The sequence below is a fragment of the Phascolarctos cinereus genome, unplaced genomic scaffold (genome assembly GCF_003287225.1).
Source record: "Phascolarctos cinereus isolate Bilbo 61053 unplaced genomic scaffold, phaCin_HiC Scaffold_7;HRSCAF=346, whole genome shotgun sequence".
Classification (NCBI taxonomy): Eukaryota; Metazoa; Chordata; class Mammalia; order Diprotodontia; family Phascolarctidae; genus Phascolarctos; species Phascolarctos cinereus.
In genome coordinates this window covers 13,236,331-13,257,917 of record NW_027556180.1, presented here as the reverse complement: position 1 = coordinate 13,257,917, position 21,587 = coordinate 13,236,331, and the positions used below count along the sequence as shown (strand labels likewise).

At 40.6% G+C, this 21,587-nt stretch overlaps 1 protein-coding gene across 15 annotated transcripts in view; it reads right to left on the bottom strand.

Annotated features, from left to right (window-relative positions):
- MBNL1 (muscleblind like splicing regulator 1) overlaps positions 1-21,587 on the bottom strand; it is a 248,076-nt gene that overhangs the window by 20,059 nt on the left and 206,430 nt on the right. For all 15 annotated transcript variants that reach the window (XM_078147507.1, XM_078147508.1, XM_078147504.1 and 12 more), the window contains one exon: positions 16,279-16,479. In XM_078147507.1, the coding sequence (XP_078003633.1) occupies positions 16,279-16,479 (201 nt within the window). The remainder of the gene's footprint in view (positions 1-16,278; positions 16,480-21,587) is intronic.

The window sequence follows — 21,587 nt, the reverse complement described above, 5'->3', positions numbered from 1 at the left end:
ACTCAGGTAGCAAGCTGGGATTAGTAATAGGCATACATCATCTAGGAAAGCATGAGGAGAACCATCAGAAGGAGGGCTGCAGGCTGGTGCATTTTCCATCACAGCCACTGTGGGACAGCACCTGCTAAGTTACAGAGGGTTTGCGATCTGTGTCAGTGGAAGTAGAGGGACCTGATCGACAAAATTATGGATCTTGAAGCATGGGAGAGGAAATGAGCAAGCTGAAAACGGAAATTAATTCTATTCCATTGGTTAATTTTCACCAGACTGAGATGTGGATGCAACGATTAAGGTTAATTAATTAGTGGTTATTGAATTTTCAGTGTTGATATACATTATTTACCCATACATTTACCCATACAACCCCCTGCTATTACATTTAAATGTGTTCTATTGTATTCAAAGTTTCCATGATATTCATTTCTAAAATAAAATATTGTGAAATGGTTAAAATACGCCTTAGTGACTGAGTCACCATTCAATACATAGACTTTTATCCCTGTGTGTATCTCTCATGCCCAGCACAGTGCCTGGCTGCCACCAGGTACCCATTTAATAAATGTTTGCTGATTAACTAGTTTGTTAAGTTTCAATAAGTCCAAGCAAGTCACTCCCCACCCCACTACTTAATAAACTCCAATGGCTCCCTATCACTTCCAGAATCAAATATAAAATGCTTTGTTTGGCATTCAAAGCCCTTCATAACCTGCTCCCTCACATTTCTAGTCTTCTAATACCTTATACTCTCCTCCCCACCCATGTAGTCCTTGAAGCAGTGACCCCACCTCCTTGATGCTCCTCAAACAAGAAAGACATTGCATATGTCCTGACTCCAGCACTATCCCTGCCTATGCCCCGTTCTGCAATGTTTTCCCTGCTGGCTTTCGGGGATTCCATGAAGTCCCACCTAAAATCCCAGCTTCTGCAAGAAGTCTTTTGCTATCCTCATTAATTCCAGTACCCTCCTTCTGCTGGTTGTCACCAATGTATGCCGTCTCCATCTGAGTCATCTCTACCTTGCAGACCGTGAGCTCTTTGAGAACAGAGTCTGTCTTGATCAGTTGTATTTTTGTCTTGAGCCTTAGCACAGAGCCTAATGCATAGTAGGCACCTAATAAGTGTCTATTGACTGACTTAGACTGGGATGGTGTTGGTGGACTGACTCATCAAAGGCATTGCACTTACTGAGCTATTCTAACCTTACTCCACAAGAGGCCCTTCCAAAACACATAATCTCCTTTTCTACCTTCTTTCCACTGCTCCTAATCCAAGGAAATATTTTCACTTTTGGACTTCCTTTTCATATTCTGGGCAAATACAGACCCTGAGTTGTTTATTCTTGTAATTAACATATAAAGAGGAACTTAAAGCTTGTAATGACTTAAAAAGTCAAAGTATTTTCTGATTCACACTTGCCGAGTAATTAAATCAGAAATCTATGTTTATTTGCCAGTATTTTGGCACCACGGTTATGATTAAAAGCTGTATGCCATGGATTAAGAAAAAGGGGGCCAAAAAGGTGCCCCACAACACTGTATGCTCCCTTTCATTATTAATCCCAAAACGGCCACTCTCCTCCCTCTGATCTAGGAACTGCTCATTTGCTCGTCAGACGCTTGGAACTTGGAAGGCATTTTGCTAAGGAACAATGTCTTGGAGAGTAGGGATTGTTTCTCTGTGTGAATCCCCAGGGTTTGTATGGTATTCGGTACACAGGCCACACTAAATAAATGCTTGCTGGCAGATTTACGGATTGGCTGGAGGAAGTTTTCCCAGGTCTGATGTTTAAGCCATCACACACCTGAACACCTAAAGTACAGCCATACCTATGAGTACCAACAGCATCTCTTTTCCTGGAGCAATGCAATAGCCAGGCCATCCTCCTCTTCTCCCCAACTGGCTTAGAGGGAGGAAAGCACCTACCAAAAGGCCCTGCCCCAGAAGGGAAGAGGCTGGGCTGGGAGGGCTCTGGGAACCAGTCAAGAACTCAATCCACCAACAAGCATTTATCGTGAGGTGAAGATCTTGCTGATGACGGAGGTCGGGGGCGGGAGAAGGGATTGATTCAGTCCTGGTCAGCTCCCCACAGATCCTCTTTTCTTCTTTGTGACCCAGGGCCCACCCTCTTCACGTCCCACTGCTACTCTGTGTCTTCAGGCAAGGATTTCTCTTCCTTCTTTGTCCTACTAAGGAAGAGAACAAGTCTAGCACAGAACTCTACGTCTTCTAAGTGATTTTTGCTGTTAAGGGGACAAAGAGATAAAGGGAGGGAGTAACGGGGTATCCTCCAATGCTTTTTTCACTCAGATCCTTTGGAAAGACAACGTCACACAAAGGATGTTAACAGCAAGTACTCTATATGTAAGGGACGGTGGAAAGATTCACAGGAATTTCAAAGCTAGACTCAAGCTGTCCCGGTCATTTCAGAATGGGCAAGTTGTGGAATGAGTCTTGAGAAGCGGGGTAGAGAGCAGGCCACGGCTTCTGGGGTAGGAGAGGCAAGGGGAAGAGATGGAGGCATTGCCCATAAAGATTCTTCTAGGGGAGGAAAAATAAGTTAACAGCCACTGCAGGGGGTGTGGGAGGATACCTTCCCTGAAGGGGGTAGAGTGAAGGTGGAGAGAAGAAAGCAATAAAGTCACACCTGCCTTGGCAATGATTTGAACAAAAACAGGGATAAGGACAGAAAGATGATCTGTTGACAGAGACACAGTAAAGAAGACAGGCAAAGATAACTGGAAATTAAGGGATCAGGGTGTCATCAAAAGCACAATGAAAATTAATGATTGACCTCTATTTGACTTGGACAAAATTAAGGGAAATGGCCATTAAGACCCAGAATAAAACCTGTTAAGTAGGATTATGGCCCGACTTGCTTGAACACATTTGGGCTAATGGTACAAGAGAATGACTACTGGGACTCAGGTCAGAGAACCTGAGATCACATCCCCGCCATGCCAACGAGATCTGCCTGTGAGATCTTACCCAAGACACTTAACCGGCTTTCCTAGGCCTCATTTTCCTCATCTGCAAAATGGGCTCTGAGGTCTCTTCCAGCTTACTTCGCTAATCTGACAGTTTCAAAAGAATCCAAATCAAACATGTGACCCTCGGTCTCTGTTTTGTTAAGAGTTTTGATGAATGATTCTCAAGAGGCAAAAACAACCTACATTACAAACACTATTCTTTTGTCAGACTAAGCCAGGAAGAGGCAGCCACATCTAACATGCAGCTTTCGTCTTAAAGAGGGTGATATGACATATGAGATCTGTTATTCATATTATTAGCTCTTCAGAAATGAATGGTTTGGGGCATCTCCTAGTTTGCTCACAAAGGAATTGCTGGCAAGTGAATTATTACTCTATCCTGGTATTTGCTCTTACCCAGGTAAGGCAGGTAAGAAAGATGAACTAAAGTCTGAAAACCCTTTTTATAGGAACCTTCAAGTGACTTCAAAAACCTAAAATCACATTATTTCTTTTTGGTTCTTTCAGTCCAACTCTTGGTAACACCATCTGGGGTTTTCTTAGCAGAGATCCTGGAGTGGTTTGCCATTTCCTTCTCTAGCTCATTTTGCAGATGAGGAAGCTGAAGGAAATGGGGTCATATAGCAAGTAAGTGTTTGAGGCTGGATTTAAACTCAGAATGATGAGGCTTCCTGACTCCAGGCCTAGTGCTCTGAGCACAATGGAGCCACCTAAATTGCCACGATTCTAGAATCACAGACCTAGAGATGGAAGTGATCTTAGCATTCATTGGGTACGACTTCCTTCTTTTTCCAGAGGAAGAAACTGAAGTTCAGAGAAGTTGTGGGCTCTGATTGGTTCCACGTAAGGTAGACTATAAATATAATAAGCCATATTAATAATATAAATTATAAAACTATAAAATTATAGCTATAGATTCTGAAAAGGCTTTGGATAAAATCCAACACTTCTTTCCATTAAAAACTCTAAATATCAGGAACAAATGGACCTTAATAGAGTAAACACCATTCATCTAAATCCAATTGCAAACATTATATAAACTCAAGAAAGTTAGAAGCCTGTTCAATAAGAATACGGATAAATCAAGGACATCTTTTGTCAGCATTACTATTTAACATAGCGTTAGACATGCTAGCTATAGCGATCAGACAAGAAAAAGAAATTGAGGAAATAATCCCAGGCAAAGAGAAAACCAATTTATTGCCTTTTCAGATGATACAAAGATTACTCAGGGAACACCAGAGAATCAACTAAATTAATTGAAATCAGCAAAGTTGTGAGAGATAAGACTACAGACCTCACAAGAAGTAAGTTGTAGAGCCAGGGGAGCTGACTCCCAAACAAGTGTTCTCTCCACTCTAGCAGAGTAGATGATCTCAGCATAATTCTCCCAGTCTGTAAATTTGGTTCCAGGGTTTGGTGATTATGAATTAAGAATTTTCTTGCTTCCCACAAATGCTGATTTTCCTGAATTTATACTCTCAAAGGAATGGCAGTATAAAACAAACAAACAAACAAAAAAGAATGGCAGTATTTCTCCCTGACACTTTACTTGTGTCAAAACATTTCTGTATATTGTATTTCTGTCCAGTTTAATATTGCTTCCCCTCCCCCCTCCCACGTCCCATGATATGCCTGGAATGTACTATGTCCTCACCTCCTCCTCTCAGGTTCCCTTATTTGTTTTTTTCAAAGCTCATCTCAAGTGCCATCTCCTATAAGAAACCTACCCTGACCTAGTCTGGTGTTATTGCTAATTATGCTGTGAATAATTTATATACATATCTGTGCATAGTATTATTGTGTCTCTCATCCCCTACCCTAGAATGGAAGCTCACTGAAGGCAGATACTGTCATTTTTTGTCCTAATATCCCTAACACCTAGCATTGTAGGCATGAGGTAGGAGCTTAATAAATAAGTGATGAATGAATAAATGAATGGATAGATGAAGTACAATCCCAATAGAAAGTGGTTTTCAGTGACTTTCAGCAGCATTCAGATGTCTGAATATAGGTTAACACATTTAATTAAAAGAAGAATGACCTTCAAAGAGCCCAAAATTCAAATCAGTTTCTCAGCCCTTTCTAAGGCTTTAAGGAATGCTCCTTTGGTCCTGCTTAAATGAGAAGCTGGATTGACAAGCAATACTGAAAAAAATTCACATTGTCATTAAATAGCTCAAAACACCCTTTTCTAAGGTTTCAAGGAACTCAACTCACTCTTTGGACGCTTTTCTCCTCCTCTCTAAATTCCTTGACTATTATTTTTTCTATTCATCTACATTTCCTTTTAGATGGGCAGTTTGAATAGACATGCAGTGCTGAAAAACCATCCTAACATGATTGGGCAGACTGAAGATAACCAGGACAGCCTTTAGGAAAACTTGTGCTCAGAGAAATAGACTTATGGACCACTGAGGCCTCTGGAAGTCACTGTCTATGCAACAGGGGGCCAGGCTCTGGCTGCTCCTAACACTGTCTCTATAATAAACTTGCACAAAACCGTGAAGAATGTTTCATGTGCAAAAGAAATAACCCTGACATATTATTAGCAAATTACATCAGACAATAAAATGCATTATTTCTAGAATTTGAGTCATTGTGCAAAGTAGGAGCATTTTCAAACCTGGATGAAATGAATTCTGTCTCTTTGCTGAAGAGGTACAACATTCTGATCTTTGGGAATGTGGCATGCTCAGCTCTATACTTTAGTTAATTAGAAGGCAGATGTTTAATGATGTATCCAAGCCACTAATGATAAAGTATGAAAAGAATGCCCATGTTGCACGCCAAGCCGAATTTATGCAAGCAAGTTATGCTGGACAGTATGCATTTGTTTTAATTAAGTTGAAGTGATCTACCAACAAAATTAATGGGCTTTTCCCACAGTATTAAAATAAATTACATCAAAGTATATAATAAGGTTATTTCAACATACACTGCCATTTCTGGGCAAAAGTCAGGAGAGCAATTCAGCATTCTTCAAAATTGCAAAGGGAAAAACACTAATAAAAAGTGGTGGAAAAAGCCCCAGGTCTGAAGCTGGAGGACTTCTGTTTAAATTTGACAACCTCCAAACAAACGATAGATATTTTTGTCATTTTAAATTCTCCATATTATGCAGTCCCCTTAAAAAAAAAAATATTGAACTGCCCTGAAAAGTCAACCTCCCCTCAACAGACTGGCAGAGCTTTCCAAATAATGTTAGGACAAGCTTAGAGAGCAGAAAAGCCCAGGAAAGTTTTCTGAAAGAGAAAAATCCATTTGAAAAATTAGTAAATTTGTCCCACATGTGGCTGAAGTGAATAAGGTTTACTCAGAAGCCCAAGTTCAAACAGATGGACAACAAACAGGGAGCTTCCTCACAGATAGCAGGGGAAAGAGACTCACAGAAGTGGCAGTTTAAGATACTGGATGGGGGGGGGGCTAAAACAAACTTCAAAAAGGAATGAAACTCAAGAGAGCCTGTAGCATCATGATGAAGCAAACTACCTGTTGACACCTGACGATATTCATCCTGCTGGGGGGAAAGCTTTGACTAGGGTAATTCAGTCCTTTTCTCAAGGTCCACCTCGTTCATTTTCCCATCAACCAATCAGCTCATAAGGATTAAGGACTGACTAATGAAAGAATCTGTGTTAGATGGTGAGTTATAGTTATAAAGGCAATCTGTGGTTTCACTGCTACAGGGAACTCCCAATATGGAATCTTCATCTCCTAGTGCAGGTCAGCACCTCTCTCCTGGGTAGCCGAAGAGCTTAGAACATGACAGGCTGAGGCTCCTGCCCGGCTCACCCAGGTCATATGTATCAGAGGTGGGGAATGGACCCAGGTCTTCCTGGCTTCATGGCCAGCTCCATCGATGGCCTCTCATACAGCTGCCAGATGATACAAAGAAAGGAAGAAGAAGATATTTTTGCCCTCAAAGGGTTTACTTGCTTCCTTCCCATCATCTTCTGGGAAAGGACCCTATCCCAAAGATTCAAAAACCTGCCTCTAAACCCCATAAGGAAGGAATGTCTCAAGTACGTTGTGCCCACATGATGAAATGCCTGTGGCTGGGGTGGCAATATGTTCAAGATAAATTTTATTCATGTTTTCTAGTGACAGATAAAAAATATGAAGTAATACTGACTTCCGTTTTCAACCATAAATCGTGACTTGGGAAGCAAATTTATAACAAGTCATCAGAGACACCAACATGACCATCTTAAATTGTCAATGTTCACTGGTTCGTTCACCCATCAAAATAGTGCTCGAGGTCATATAAAATATGGTCACTGCTGTCAGGCATTTAAGCAAAGAAGAAATAATCTTCGCTTCAAAATTGGTGAGAGCCCTCTGTCCTTTTATTTGCCTCTGGGGTATGGTGTAATCTCCCAGAGACAGTGAGGGCTGCCAGGCTATGCACACACACTCTTGATTACCACTGTGGCATTAGGAATCCTCGAATTGGGAATTCTGAGGAGGAAAAGAAGAAAAGTAAAAAGAGGCCAGTTAACCGACAGATAATTTAGGGAGTGATCTGGGCACGGGTCATGGATGTTCAGAAGACAATTATTTGTGCCACAAATACTTACTGGTACAAGGTATCACAATAGTACAGGGTATCATAATAGGTTCTATGGAGGACAGAAAAAATGAATACAACATGGCCTTTGAGCTCAAGAAATGGAGGCTGTATGGTTCAATGGAAAGAACACTTATTTTTGAAGAAGGTCTGGGTTCAAATTCCACCTGTCATAATTCCTGCCTGTGTGACCTCAGGCAAGTCATAGGACTCAGTTGCCTCATTAGATTCAATGGCCTGTGAACCCCTACAGCTCTTACTCATCAGTCAATGAAGAGAACCAGTTGAGAGTTCTGTCATTAGAATCAATGAGAACTCATTGACCAACTTAGATTTTTAAAAGCCATGCGCAGATGGTAGCAAGGGGCAGGCAACAGAGGATAAACACATGAAGATGACCAGATTTTAGAAAAACAATGTGAGCCTCAACATATCAGTGACATCATCACTGTGGATAAGTACATTGCAACCATTTCTCACCTTCTCACTATTTGTTATTCTCATCTACCTCTTTTCAGAAATCCTTTCAAAAATGATTCATCCAATGTCTCAAAGGTATTCCAAGCATATGGTTTACTTAATTCTGTATCTCTCTACTCTAGGAATTCTAATGTCCTTTGGAAGATTGAGACCAAAATGTTTTCTCCCTATAAACATTCAATAGCTAGAAGCCATGGGAAAGACCCTGGAGTCTTACTGAACTTTCTATGGATACCCATAGGATAGCTACACAGCCACCCAAAGTTCACTCTGCATCTCTAAAACCTCAGCATCCTGCAGGCTGCCCCAATAAGTCAGTGGTGCCGGCCCAAAGATGCAGAGAGAATACTTTGCTCCTTAGTGACTTTGCTCTATTGATTCTATTAATACTATGATACTGGAAAGGATGGGAGTTTTACAGGGAGGAGTGGCTTTCCACAGCCCTACTCCAACCTGAAGATTTCTTAAAACAAAATCTGTACAATATTTTTAATAAAACTACCTGAGTTAAGGTCTCAAATGTTAACCTTCAATAATTTTCCAAATATTTCAGGATTCAATAATCCGACCTTGGTTCCTTGCTCAGTGATATTTTACTAAACACTAGGCAAGACAAAAGTGTATATGGAGCTATAGTTATGCCAAGCGCAATGTTGAACACATTTGTCTCATTCTCTTATGTGTCCTTTGGCTTAAGAGTGATTGTATTCCATTATATACTATCTCCTTCCTTACCTACCTATGAGTAACTACAATCTTTTGTATTTAAAGAATAAGTGAAAAGGATAGAAACCAAGGAGTCTATTCTGAGCTCTTCAGAAAAATTACAAAGCTTTCTTAGATCTGCGCATCGTCCCTTGACATCCACAAGATCCACTGAGCCAAATGAAATGAATTCTCCATGTGTGCTACAAATCGCCTTTCTATTCATCATAGTTTACAGTTTATATGACATTACTTATAACATTTTCACTCTAAAGCACACAATGTTCTGAAACAAAACTATGAATTCAAATCAACTTTGATTAAGCACCTATTATAAGGAAAGCAACTGTGTGTTCAAAAAGCATATTAAGATGGTGTTTCATTTATGAGCTATTCGATGTTGGAATTCAAATTCCTCAAGGTGGAGGGGGGTCATCACAAATCTACAAATAAGCAATTATCCTGATAATGGCAAAACGCCTATTTCAACAGTGGAGGCAACAAGGACAGTATTCCATTGGAGTGTAAATAATACCCAGAACGCATTGTATCTAGAATGCTCAGAATGTAAATGTACTCCAAAAAAGAATGTTAACAAAGGATTTAAAATCCTCATAAATATGGGATGTTGTGCACATGGCCCAAAGGTAAACTAATAGTCTCAGTGAGCTGGCTGACCCATTTTGTAATAGAAATAGTCTGGGAGTATCACCCAGCAGTGGTTTTATAAGCATCAATGTTTCCCTAAAAAAAAAAAAAAGGTATGACTGACCTTTTAGCCCTTTCATGGACCTTGTAAGTTACAGTACTGAAAAAAAAGATAAAATCAACTCTGTTTTGAAATTATAGAAAGAGGTCCCAAGGTCACAAAAAGAAAAAAAAAGACACCTTTTTAAGGGCCTCTATTTGTTTTAGGATCTTGGATTGTCTTTAGGGAATCATAAGGCAATTGGATTTAGTAGTTTGGTCACTTAGAAAATATGTGATTATATAAAGGCTTGAAGGAGTCATCCAACCTAGAATGAAATACCATAAAGTTGGTAACAGCATCAAAATCCTTCTTCTAAGACCTTCAACTGAACTGTAGGCTGAGGTTAGATGGCTGAGTCACAGAAGATATCCACAAAATCTGTAAGGATCCGAAGAGATCTTTCGGTCTGTCGGGCCAGTGATTAATGAGGAAACAGGAGCAAGGAGCTGATGTCATTCCCCTAGGGCAAATAGGCAGCTAGTGTAAGAGAAGAGCATCCAGGTCCCTTGAAATATCTTTTACCAATTTAGATCTGCAACTCTTCTCAGTTCAGAGACTTGCCCAAGGCACTGAGTTTAATGTCTTTGCTAAGGTCACCTAGCCAGGCTGTGCCAAAGACAAGAATCAAATGCAACCCAGATGGGCAGTTCGGTGTGCAGTGGACAGAGCGCTGGTCTGAGTTTGGCTCGGGTCCCAGTTACGTACTAGCTGTGTGACCCTGGCAAAGTCACTCAGCCCAGTTTGTCTCAGTTTCCTCATCTGCAAAATGAGTTGGAGAAGGAAACAGCAAATCACTCCAGTATTTTTGTGAAGAAAACTCAAAATGAGGTCACAAGGAATCAAACAGAACTAAACAACAAGCTTCTGGACCTGAAGACCACCCAGCTTTCTCTCCACTGCGCCGTGATGCCCTTCTAGTACACTTCCCATTATAGAACATTGCCTGCTCCTATTTTTGTGTCTATCTTGGCAGATTTCTTAAGCAATGTGCCTGACTTTTTCTAAGTAACAAAATAAGGATTAAAAGGAGGCAGATTTATTTGAAAAGTGTTTTGAAATTCTTCAATGATTAACAAGTTATAGCAAAGCAATCCAATCCAAAAATAAGACAGGACAGAGGGAGAAAGTCTGGCAGAAAAAAAAAAATAGAAAAAAATAGTAAGAATTGGCCAAGATCTTATTAACCAATTTAGAAAAGCAATTTTAAAAAACACTCCTAAAGGATTGTGATATGCTGGAATGTGAAAACGTATTGCAGCTTTACATGAGGGAACAGGTTTTACCAAAAATAACTGAGCATGCATCCAATTAGCAAATACATTGGTGCATTTATTACCCTGTCATATAAAAACTCTGAAAATGAGATAATTTCACATATAAGCAGCCAAAGAAGATAATAACAACAAATGATGTTTGTACAACAATTTCGAATTTTGCGTACTGATTTGCATACGTTATTTCATTAGATCCTTCCAAAACCCCATGGGGTAGGTTTAGGTTGTGAGCTCGTGGAGGGCAGAGATTGTCTTACCTCTTTTTATTTCACCAGAGCTTAACGCAGTGCCTGGAACATGGTAGGCATTTAATAAATATTGATTGATTGCATTATCCCCATCTTAAAAATGAAGAAATTGAGACTCAGAGGAAAAGAAAATGAGTGTCTGGATAAGGCAAGATAAGAGGCATGGATGAATAACGGCTTGTAGCACTAATGACGTTTGTTGCAGTCCTGGTAAAAAGAGTGAACAAATCTGAAAAACAGGGAAGAACTCCAGTGGAAACAAGTAAAACTGATAGAAAATGTCCCCACCCCTGCTGACCAGGCAGAAGGGAAGCCTCTAGTGTGGACAGAGTGTGTAAGCTTTCATCTCTGGAGCCCAAGAGCCCATCAGATTGCCTCGCAAACAACAATTTCTTAATAAATGCTTGATTTAGATATGGCAACTACCTTAGACTCAGTCTTGTCAAACCTCCTCGTTTACTGATGAGGAAGCTCAAGCACCCAAGATGGGAGCTCCATCATATGCCCAAGGACCCACAAAAGAAGTGACAGAGCTAAGATTGGTATCTGCTGAGGCCAAATCCTTGTCTCTCTGCTAAATGGATGTGATCTTGCTTATCCTCAAATGCAATCTTTGTACCACAGAATTTCAGAGTTGGAAGTGACCTGGGAGGTCAACTGGTCAAAGTCTACCCAAATAAAAATGCCCACTACCCCATAACTCAGTGGCCAGCTGGCCAGCCTCGGCCTGAAGACCTCCCATGTGGAGGAAACTCAGAGCACTCCAGACAGCCTACTATCCTTGGGGATAGCTCTCGCCATTAGGAAAAGGTTAGCTTCAATCTTCTAGAAGACTGGGTCTCCTTGATGTTGTTTTTTTGTTTGTTGGTTGGTTTTCCTCTTCTGATTAAGGGATCAACTATTTTATTCATTCATATTTCATTCTGTTAAAAAATCTAAACATTGTTAATATTGTTAACCTACACAGTATTACACAATTTCCTCTTTTTTTCTTTTTGATAGGAGAGAGACAATGAAAAATGTTTCAAGTATGCCATTCTATTTGCCAGCCAGTGTGTAAATTTTACAATTTAAATAAGCCTGGCCAGCCACTCTTTATTTTACTATCTTCTTTTATCATTCCAGTTTTAATTACATCAATGCTTATGTTTTCTTCCTTTAAGCTGCTCTTTGTTTTCCACTGAGAGAAGACAATTATTTTTAAGGAAAAAAAAAACCCATCTATTTATTTGGCTCTTAGTTATATTAATTTTAATTGTGTCCCTTTGATTCATCTCATTGTGTATTTGGATTCATAGCCACAGGTACATTCAAATTTACAAAGAAAATGCAAACAAGAGAGAAAGAGGACACAGAGGAAAAAAAAACTGGGAGGAGAAAAGGGCGGGGTAGAGGTAGTGAGAGAGACTGAATTTAAGAAGGCATTACTCCATGCCCAGTTCTAAATGCTATGGATGTGAATGTAAGCAAAAAAGAAAGATAGTTCCTGCCCTCAGGGAGCTTATATTCTAGTAAGGGAAGACACAGAAAAGGGAGGCTATGAAAAGCTGGGATTGGAGAGCTCATAGTGGGGATACCCACATTGATAAAATCAAAAAGCAAAAAGAGATGGAACAGACAGAGAGGAGACACAGACAGACAGAGATGGACACCAAGACACAGAGAGAAAAACAGACAGACAGCAGGGGGTGGGGGGAAAAGGGAGAGGGAGAGGGAGAGGGAGAGAGGGAGAGAGAGAGAGAGAGAGAGAGAGAGAGAGAGAGAGAGAGAGAGAGAGAGAGAGAGAGAGATCTGGTAGGACACCAAAGCTTCCTCTGTCTTCATTCTTATTCTTTCAGTGCTCCGTGATTTTCACTAGACCAAATGCTTTTTCATCAGTCTCATTGCATATAACTAGGGGCGAACAAAACATCATGGTCTTCCCTGATTACCCAGAGTTGGGGCTGAGTGACATTGATTGGCCGTCACAGTTTGGTCAACATCAGATCCTGCTTCAGATACGAACCAGAGACCGATACAAACATCAAGGCATGTGAACAAATTCAGGAAACAACCAAAAAAGAAACCACTACTAAGAAGAGCCACTATTTCTTTACTGTTCTACAGTTGCCCAGGCACTTCTCCTTTCAAGAACACCGTGCAGGAGGTAAGTCAACAAGACAACAAGAGTGTACAAGAATAAGGCATCCAGTGCTATCACTTCATCCTTCCTTTTATTGTATTTCCACGTCTCAGATCATCTGTGATTTTATCAATACAAGTATCCCCACTATGAGCACAAAACGATACCCTCTCGGCTAAGTAGTGAGTCTTCAAGAGTTAGCGGGTCCAAAAATTCATCAGCTCGAGGCCACACTGGTGATGAGCCTCTTCGCTAAATTTAGAGTCTGTTCTTTGGACAATCCGTCCCTGGGCCTCCCTTGAAAACTTTGCCGGCTTAATGAGATCGGGCAGACCAGGTATTACACAAGCTTACACGCCAGTAATCCAGGGTCACCTCTACCCCATGACTGAGGTGTTGGAAAAGGCCTTCAATGGAGTTTCATTTCCTTTTATTAAAGGCAAATAACTGTCTGAAATGTGAGTGGTCATTTTACATTCCTGCTATTTATTACTTTCATGAGGCAAAAGTGACTCAAATGTTCCTTTTAAAATTTTGTATTCCCTCTGACTTGGTTCACTTCCATTAAAATGGATCCTTACTTGTGAAGTATTTATAAGATTTAAGTTACAAGCACATGTGGAAGAAAGATTTCATCCATATTCCACCCAAAAAAATATTCGCCCCAGAGAAGCAACTCAGTTTTCTTCTTATTTTCCAAGAGCAATACTTTCATCCACTCTTGTGGCTGTTCAGTTGTTTCAGCCATGTCTGACTCTTTGTGAACCCTTTTTGGGTTTTCTTGGCAAAGATACTGGAGCGGTTTTGCCATTTCCTTCTCTAACTCATTTTAACGATGAGGTAACTGAGGAAAACAGGGTGAAGAGCTTGTCCAGGTCACATGGTTAGTAAGTATCTTAGGCCAGATTTGAACTCAGGAAGGTCAGTCTTCCTGACTCCAGACCCCACACTCTAACCGCTGCACCACCAAGTTGCCCCTTCTTCCACTTTAAGAGTTCTGAATTTGGGGTTTGAGTCTTTGTTTTGTGATGATATATTAGCTATTCCAAAATAGTGCCACGTACCCTATTATTAAAAACATGATTCTGAGAGGTGGTCCACGGGCCTCTCCAAACACTGCCAACATGTTCCACGGCACGCAAAAAAGGGAAAAACCCCACACGCTCCCACTTCATCCAAGCTACTCAACCAGGTGGATGAACACGAAGCCTTGGGGTTCACTGGGAGGAGAACACAAATGCCAACTGACTGAAAGAATGATTTGGGAATTGGACTGTTTTGCGTTTTGCCTGGTTATTAACATACAAAGAATGCAGTTTACACAGAGATTGCCTAAAAATTATTGGAGACTGGTAAGCTATTCTTTCACGTCCTCACCATTCCATATTGGGTGACTCTCGCCCAGGTTCAAAATCCTAACCTGAGATGGCAGGCATTATACCTATTTTACAGATTGAAGAGAAAGCTAAGTCCTGCAAATGGATAGAGTGCTGAACTTGCCGTGAACAAGTTAAAGTTGAATTAAAATCTAACTTCAGACACACACTAGTTCTGTGATCTTGGAGAAGTCACTTAATCTCTGTCTACTTCAGTTTCCTAAACTGTAGAATGGGGATGGCCTTTCATCACACCTACCTCCCAGAGTTGATGTGAGGATCAGATTAAATTGCTTATCAGACAGTATCTGGGGAGGGAGGAGGATGCAGGGAGGAATGGAATTTAAAACTCAAAACTTTAAAAAAAATGTTAAAAATTGTTTTTACATGTAACTGGGAAAAAATAAAATATTATTTTAAAAAAGTGTTCAGCACGGTTCCCGCACAAAGTAAGTACCGGATCCCTTCTCTCCCCTTTTCTTCCTTTCCCCCACTCTCACAATTTCCTCGTCGGTAAGAAGGGGATAATAATAGTCCCTATCTCTGAAAGTGGTTATGGGGATAAAATCAGATGATATTTGCCAAGCACTCTGCCAGCCTTACAGTGCTATCTATATCAGTGCTAGCTATTGCCATCATTATTCAAACCACAAGCATTTTGGTATCTGTGGTGCATGCAGAACTCTGATAAGCGTGAGGGACAGGGATACATGGCATGAACTCATCCCTACTTGGAAAGAGCTGACATTCTAATGGACAAGGAAACCGAGGCCCAAAGAGACTCCAGAGTTTGCCCAAAGTCAAACAGTTACCAGATTGTGGAACCCCAAGGGGAGGCTGGTCATCTGCCTCCAAGTGATGTGTTATTTCCACCAGATCACATGGCCTTTGTTCTTTACCCTGTGTAAATGAGACAATGTTGCATTCTTGCTAGTAATTACTTTCATGGGGAAAATGATCCCAACGTAATATGCAAAATTATGTAAAGCTTCTCAGTGTGAAATGCTGAATGATGCTAATCAGAAAAAGGAACTGGGGAAAAGTGGAAATTAGCTTAATTCTTTATTTCAAAGTTGACCGCAGATTGCCCGGCTTCACTATATATGTATATTATATATACATATATATGTCTATGTATATATATATATACATATATACATATATATATATATATATGTACGTGTGTGTGTGTATACATATGTATATATATGTAATTATCACTTGCCATGGACTCACCAAAAAGCTTCAGACCTGGTCTTTCTCCTTACACTTACACCAACCACTTCAAAAGTCCTGGGCTTTATCTATTCTCTCTGAAAGATTCCCAGAAAAGCCCATGTATCCAATTATCCAAGAGAAAATATCTCCTTCCTTATTCAAAGGCTTTTATCAGGCAATTATTTGATAAACAAAAATGCCATAAATGAGTCATCATAACAACCCAAACAGTAGTTATGCTATGTGTGATGTTCTGCCCATAAATCTTTGAAACACTTTGCATACATTGTCTCATTAATCTTCATGATATCTGCACAAGGAATCATATTAGTGGACGGGTCTAATTACCCTCCTTTGTACAATGACATGCAGGCTTATTTAAAAAAGCACATTTGTCTAACAAAAAAGACCCAGACACTCAGGGCTACTGCCCTAAGCAGTGAACTTGAGTGAATCCATAGGGCACATCTTTCCCCAGCCCAAGAATTTTTGAGAGTAGAAAGAACAACAGCCAGTCAGATGCGTCAACAGCCATACTATTTCCTACCTCCAGTCTGTCTGTCCTCATTAATTTCTGTGCTGCAGCTGCTGCCGCAGCAGGTACTGGAACAGCAGGATTCCCTGTAACCAGCATTGGTGCAGTTGGCAAGATGTCTGCTGGGACCAAGCCTGGGGAAACGGGTCCCAGGTAGGGATTGAAGGCGGCGGACGCATTGGTGGCTAGGCTGGGGGCAACAGAAAACATTGGCTGAAAAAAAAAGGAAAAGAAAAAAGAACTATTAGCATTCATGCCATTTAAGAAGGCCAGTAGGTGGTTTACATTCTAAATCCCAAGGGTAGTGCATTATGGGTATCATGCCTGTCAAGGCCCTTTCATTGGTTTGCTATTTTATAAATGGACATTTATTTTGCCAAGAAAAGAAAAAATCCTTACAAAAATAGAAAAAAAAATTCCTGCAAATACTTTATTTAAGCACAATGGCCTTGAAATTCTGCACCGATTTTTTACCCAGATTTGGAATCTATGACACGAAGAAGTTTTACTTGAAAAAGGATGGCTATGCTTTTCAGTGCTGAAATGCCTTTTCATCACTGTCCAACTCCCCAAGTCTGACCTGATTTAACCTTGGGAACTTTCAAAAAAGAATTCTTAACTATGTTATCAGATATGTGCGAAAAAGCCGCTTCGAAGGGCTCAGAGGTTATAAGGGTCCTATTATCTGAGATAACAAATAAGTTAGGGTACCCAGTGGATAACATACAGCAGCACAATTCAGAGGACAATACATGGATATACCCTCAGGAAACTGGGAAAGGTGACATAACACTAAGTCAGTCAGCAAACAAGCATTTATTAGGTGCATAGTATATGCCAGGTGCTTTACTAAGCTAGGGATTCAAAGAAATGCAAAGCTTGGGGTAAGTTTAATCGGTTTATCAATATATTTAGTTTTCAGCAGCTAGGTGGCGCCATAGTGCACAGAGTGCCAGGCCTGGAGTCAGGAAGAGGCATCTTCCAGAATGCAAATCTAGTTTCAGACACTTAGGAACTGTGTGACCCTGGGTAAGTCACTTAACCCTGTTTGCCTCAGTTTCCTCATCTGTAAAAAGAGCTGGAAAAGGAAGTGGCAAACGATTCCAGTACTTTGCCAAGAAAACCCCAAATGGAGTTGGCAAAGAGACATGACTAGAAAAACAAATGAACAAGATAATACTTAAAAACTATAAAGAATTCAATTTTTATACATTTATTGACCTCTAAGGATAATCTTTCACACAGTAAAAATAGCAAACTAAAATGTATATAATCCCTGGGTCTCCTAAAATGGTGGATTTACTAGACCCATTAGTGACAAATTCAAGCTAAGGTTGTGATAACATGTTAATTAACAGGGCTTTGAGGCAAGAAGTTTTACTGTCCCATCTAAACAGCATGACTAGTCTCTACCATAATTGTGAAATAAATCTATCTGAGGTTAATAAACAACCTTGCCTTAATTAATTCAGCAGGCATCTATTAAGTATCTACCATGTGCCATGAGTCAAAGATCAAATTAAACATATATACATATATATGTATACACACACACACATACACATATATATATGTGTATATATATATATATGTGTGTGTGTGTATATATATATATATATATATATATATTCACATCTATATATCAGTGCCTGCCATCAGAGAGCTTACATTCTATTGGAAAAAGATATTATACACAAAGATGAGTAAACGTGAGATACGTACAAAGTGCACAAAACTTAATTCAGGGGATAAGCCAACAAGTCCAGTTCTGGGGCTTATCTTCTGCCTTTATCTGAAGCCAACGGCTGAATGGCCAGACACAATCCACCCTTCCCCCACCTTCAACACTCAATTGCCCTGGTACAGGGCAGGGAGTCAGGAGTGCCTCAGCATCTGTTTGAGCACCAGTGTGACCATGGCCTACTGGTGCTAATGCTTCTTAAAGTAACAGGGTTGGTCTAAGCTGAAGCCATAATTTGAATTCACATGTCCAGAAATATTCAAGCCAACCTGTATCTTAGGTGAATGTGTATTCTGTGATACCAGGTCTAGAACCCTCCATTAAAGGTCTCCCCTGATGCCTCTTCATGCTGTAGAGATGGTCCTAGGTTTTCAAAGAGTATCTCAGTCGAATAAAAGCTCTGGAAGGCCCTGGCAACCTCAAAGGCTTTCTTTATCGGTCCTATGACTGGCATACTGTATGTCTGTGGATTCAATTTGCGTTAGACTGTAAGCTCCTTGAGGGCAGGGACTGTCTTTTGCCTCTCTTTGTTTCCCCAGTGCTTAGCCCAGTGCCTGGCATGTAGTAGCTTAATAAGTATTTATTGATTGGTTGACCAGCCCAACGAAGTTGAAGGAAGCTGATCACCAAAAGACTGGCCACAAGGATTTCTTTTTCAGTCCAACGCCCCTAATTAACAGATGAGCAAACTGACAAGTAGGGGAGTTGAGGGATATGCATGAGGTTGCACAGTTAATAAGTATCTGAGGCAGGATTTATACTCGGGTCCTCCACTCTGAGAAAATCGGAGATAATTTGAAGGATTTTAGGTAGGGAAGGATAAAATAGTCCAGTGCTCTGTTTTCTGTACCAAAAAAAAGTTAAGAATTATAAGATACCCTGTGTTTTCTTTTGCAACATGGCTAACACCGAAATGTTTTGCATGACTATACATGTATAATCTGTATCCAATTGCTTGCCTTCTAAAGGAGGGGGGTATGGGGAGGGAGGGAGAGAATAAGGAAGTCAAAATTTAAAAAAAATGTTAAAAATCATTGTTTATTTGTAATTGAGAAAAAAATATATAAAAATTGAATGAAATCCTAAAGTTTAAAAAAAAAAGAACTCTAAGACACAGTGTACAAGAGCCCTAAAATTTAATTTGTTTTCTGTGTTCTTAATATTTAACAATACAAAATGCTAAGGAATTCTGTGGTTAAGTGAGAAAGACCTGAGTTCAAATCCCACCTAAGAACTTACTAGCTGTGTGATGTTACATGCCTGTTTGTTCCAGTTTACTCACGTGTAAAATGGGGATAATAAGCACACCTACCTCACAGAACTGTTGTGAGGATCCAATGAAAACATACCTGTAAAGCGCTTTGCAAACCTAAAATTACTATGTAAATACTAGCTCTTATTAGTGTTTGTTGATAATAGTAACAATAAAAGATTTGTTCAATCCACATGCCTTGGCTGCAAATTAACATGCCCTTCCCAGAGGGTTCCTGTCTCTCCAATGCATATAGAAGCATATATTTTAAATGTTGTAGGAAGTGTATGAACCACCATTAGAGACACAGAAGAGGGCCTCTGAAAAGAGCTGACTATGGGTGAAATGTACACTAGGGTCCTCATTTTCAAATGTATGGAAGGAGGAAGAGGAGAGAAATAGAGGGAGAAAGGAGAAAGAGAAAGGAGGAGAAAGAGAAAGAGGAAGAGGAGGGGGAGGACAGGAAGGAGCAGGAGGACAAGGAGGAAGAGTAGGGGGGAAGAGGAGGAGGAGGGAAGAAAAGAGGAGGAAGAAGAAGAGGAGAGGAGGAGAGGAAGAATGAGGAGGAGGAGAAGGAGAAGGAGGAGAAGAAGGGGGAGGGAGGAAAGGAGGAGGGGGAAAAGGAGAAGGGGCAGAATGCCATCCTAGTTATCTCCTTGGTCTAAGGAACTTCGAGAGAGGAAGCTCGCTTTCCCAAGGCAGGCGTGCAGCAGCCTCCCTCAGGGTTCTGCTGGTAGATCCCGCAGGCACACGCTTGTTCCCTTTACAATATGAATTCCTTGAAAACAGGGATTTTTTTTCCTTTCTTTGCATCCCTAGTGTTTAGCACCGTGCCTGGACATGGTTGATTTAAAAAAAAAAAGCTTCCTGACAGCTTGCAGACTTGCAGCTGGCCACAGGCTTGTGAAGTGTGAAGCTAAGTGACTTTCCCAGGGTCACACAGCCGGTAAATGTCAGACCAAACATGAACTCAGTCTTCTCAACTCCAAGGCCATCTGTCTCTCCATCCATTCTGCCCCTTTGTCCCCCTTACTATAAATTAAATAGCAATAATATTCTTATGACTATATTACATGTATCATATTGAATATATAACATTAACATAGGCAAAGCATTTAGCAAATCTCAAGGAGGGAGATTATTATTATCACACTAAATTGATAGAATAATTATTATTATTTCTTAATTATCATCATCATTATTCTAAGATCAAAAGGATTTTCCTCTGCATTGCTCCTGGGAGTATCCAAGATGATTCACATGCCTTTATTTTTCAAATTTACCCCAGCAGGACTAAATGCCTTCCTGCTGTCTGCTTAAAGACACTGCAGGCAAAGCCACATCATTTTCCAAAGGGCTGCAGCTCCGAGTCATCCGCCTCCCTTTATCTGCAATTGCTGCCACTCAGGAGAATGAGAGCTAGTTCACAAACAGCCAGACACTCCATCGATACAAAGAGCTGCCAACTGAGGGACTTCACTGCAGCGGCTGCAGAAAGGCACCGTTTCTTCATTTCTCAAAGTACAGATTGCCAAAGACTCTCCCTGCTCTTTTTCTGCAGTGCCGGGAGTTCAGGGCAGGGCAGTGGGGTCTGACCTGGTCAGCCTTCATCGTGATCAGTGTCTCCAGCTGTGCCTTTCCTCATCCTTCCAGCAGTTAGAGCCTCACCTGCCCGAATGACTTTAGAGCTGCTGTGGGCCATTTTGTATATGACCTATATAAGCACATGGGGGTTTGGTTGGGTTTGGTTTCCGTCCCCCACTAAAAGGTAAATTCTTTTAGGGCAAGGATTATTTTACTTGTCTCTATAGCCCTCGTATTTAGCATGCTGAACATACTCGTGGATCACCCCATTGATTCCAGAAAATATCCTGCAATCAGTTCAATTTAGCAAGGGTTTATTAAGCCCCTACTATGAACCAAGTGGGGTACAAGGTGCTTGGACATCCAAAAACTGAACAGCCTCTATTCTCAAGGAAATGATCTTCTAGAAGGAAATCTAGATCATTTTATAGAAAATGCATGCAGAGTCAAGTCAAAGCAATGTGTTGAGGATGGGGAAGCCTTCCTGGAGCATGAAACATGTCGGCTTGGCTGGAACAGAGCGCTCTGAAAGGACAGCATGTGCAATCAGCCTGCACAGAGGGCGCCCGAAGGGGATGATGGAAACTGGACAGACCAAGGACCACTCCATTTTCTCTTTAAGGTAAACAATGAGATCAGGTGAAATCATTTCACTGGAGCGCTTAAGGGCAGAAGCAAGGGATAAGGACTCTCCAAGTGTCCCGGTGAACATTTATTGAGGTTATAAATGGTCACAATAAAGAA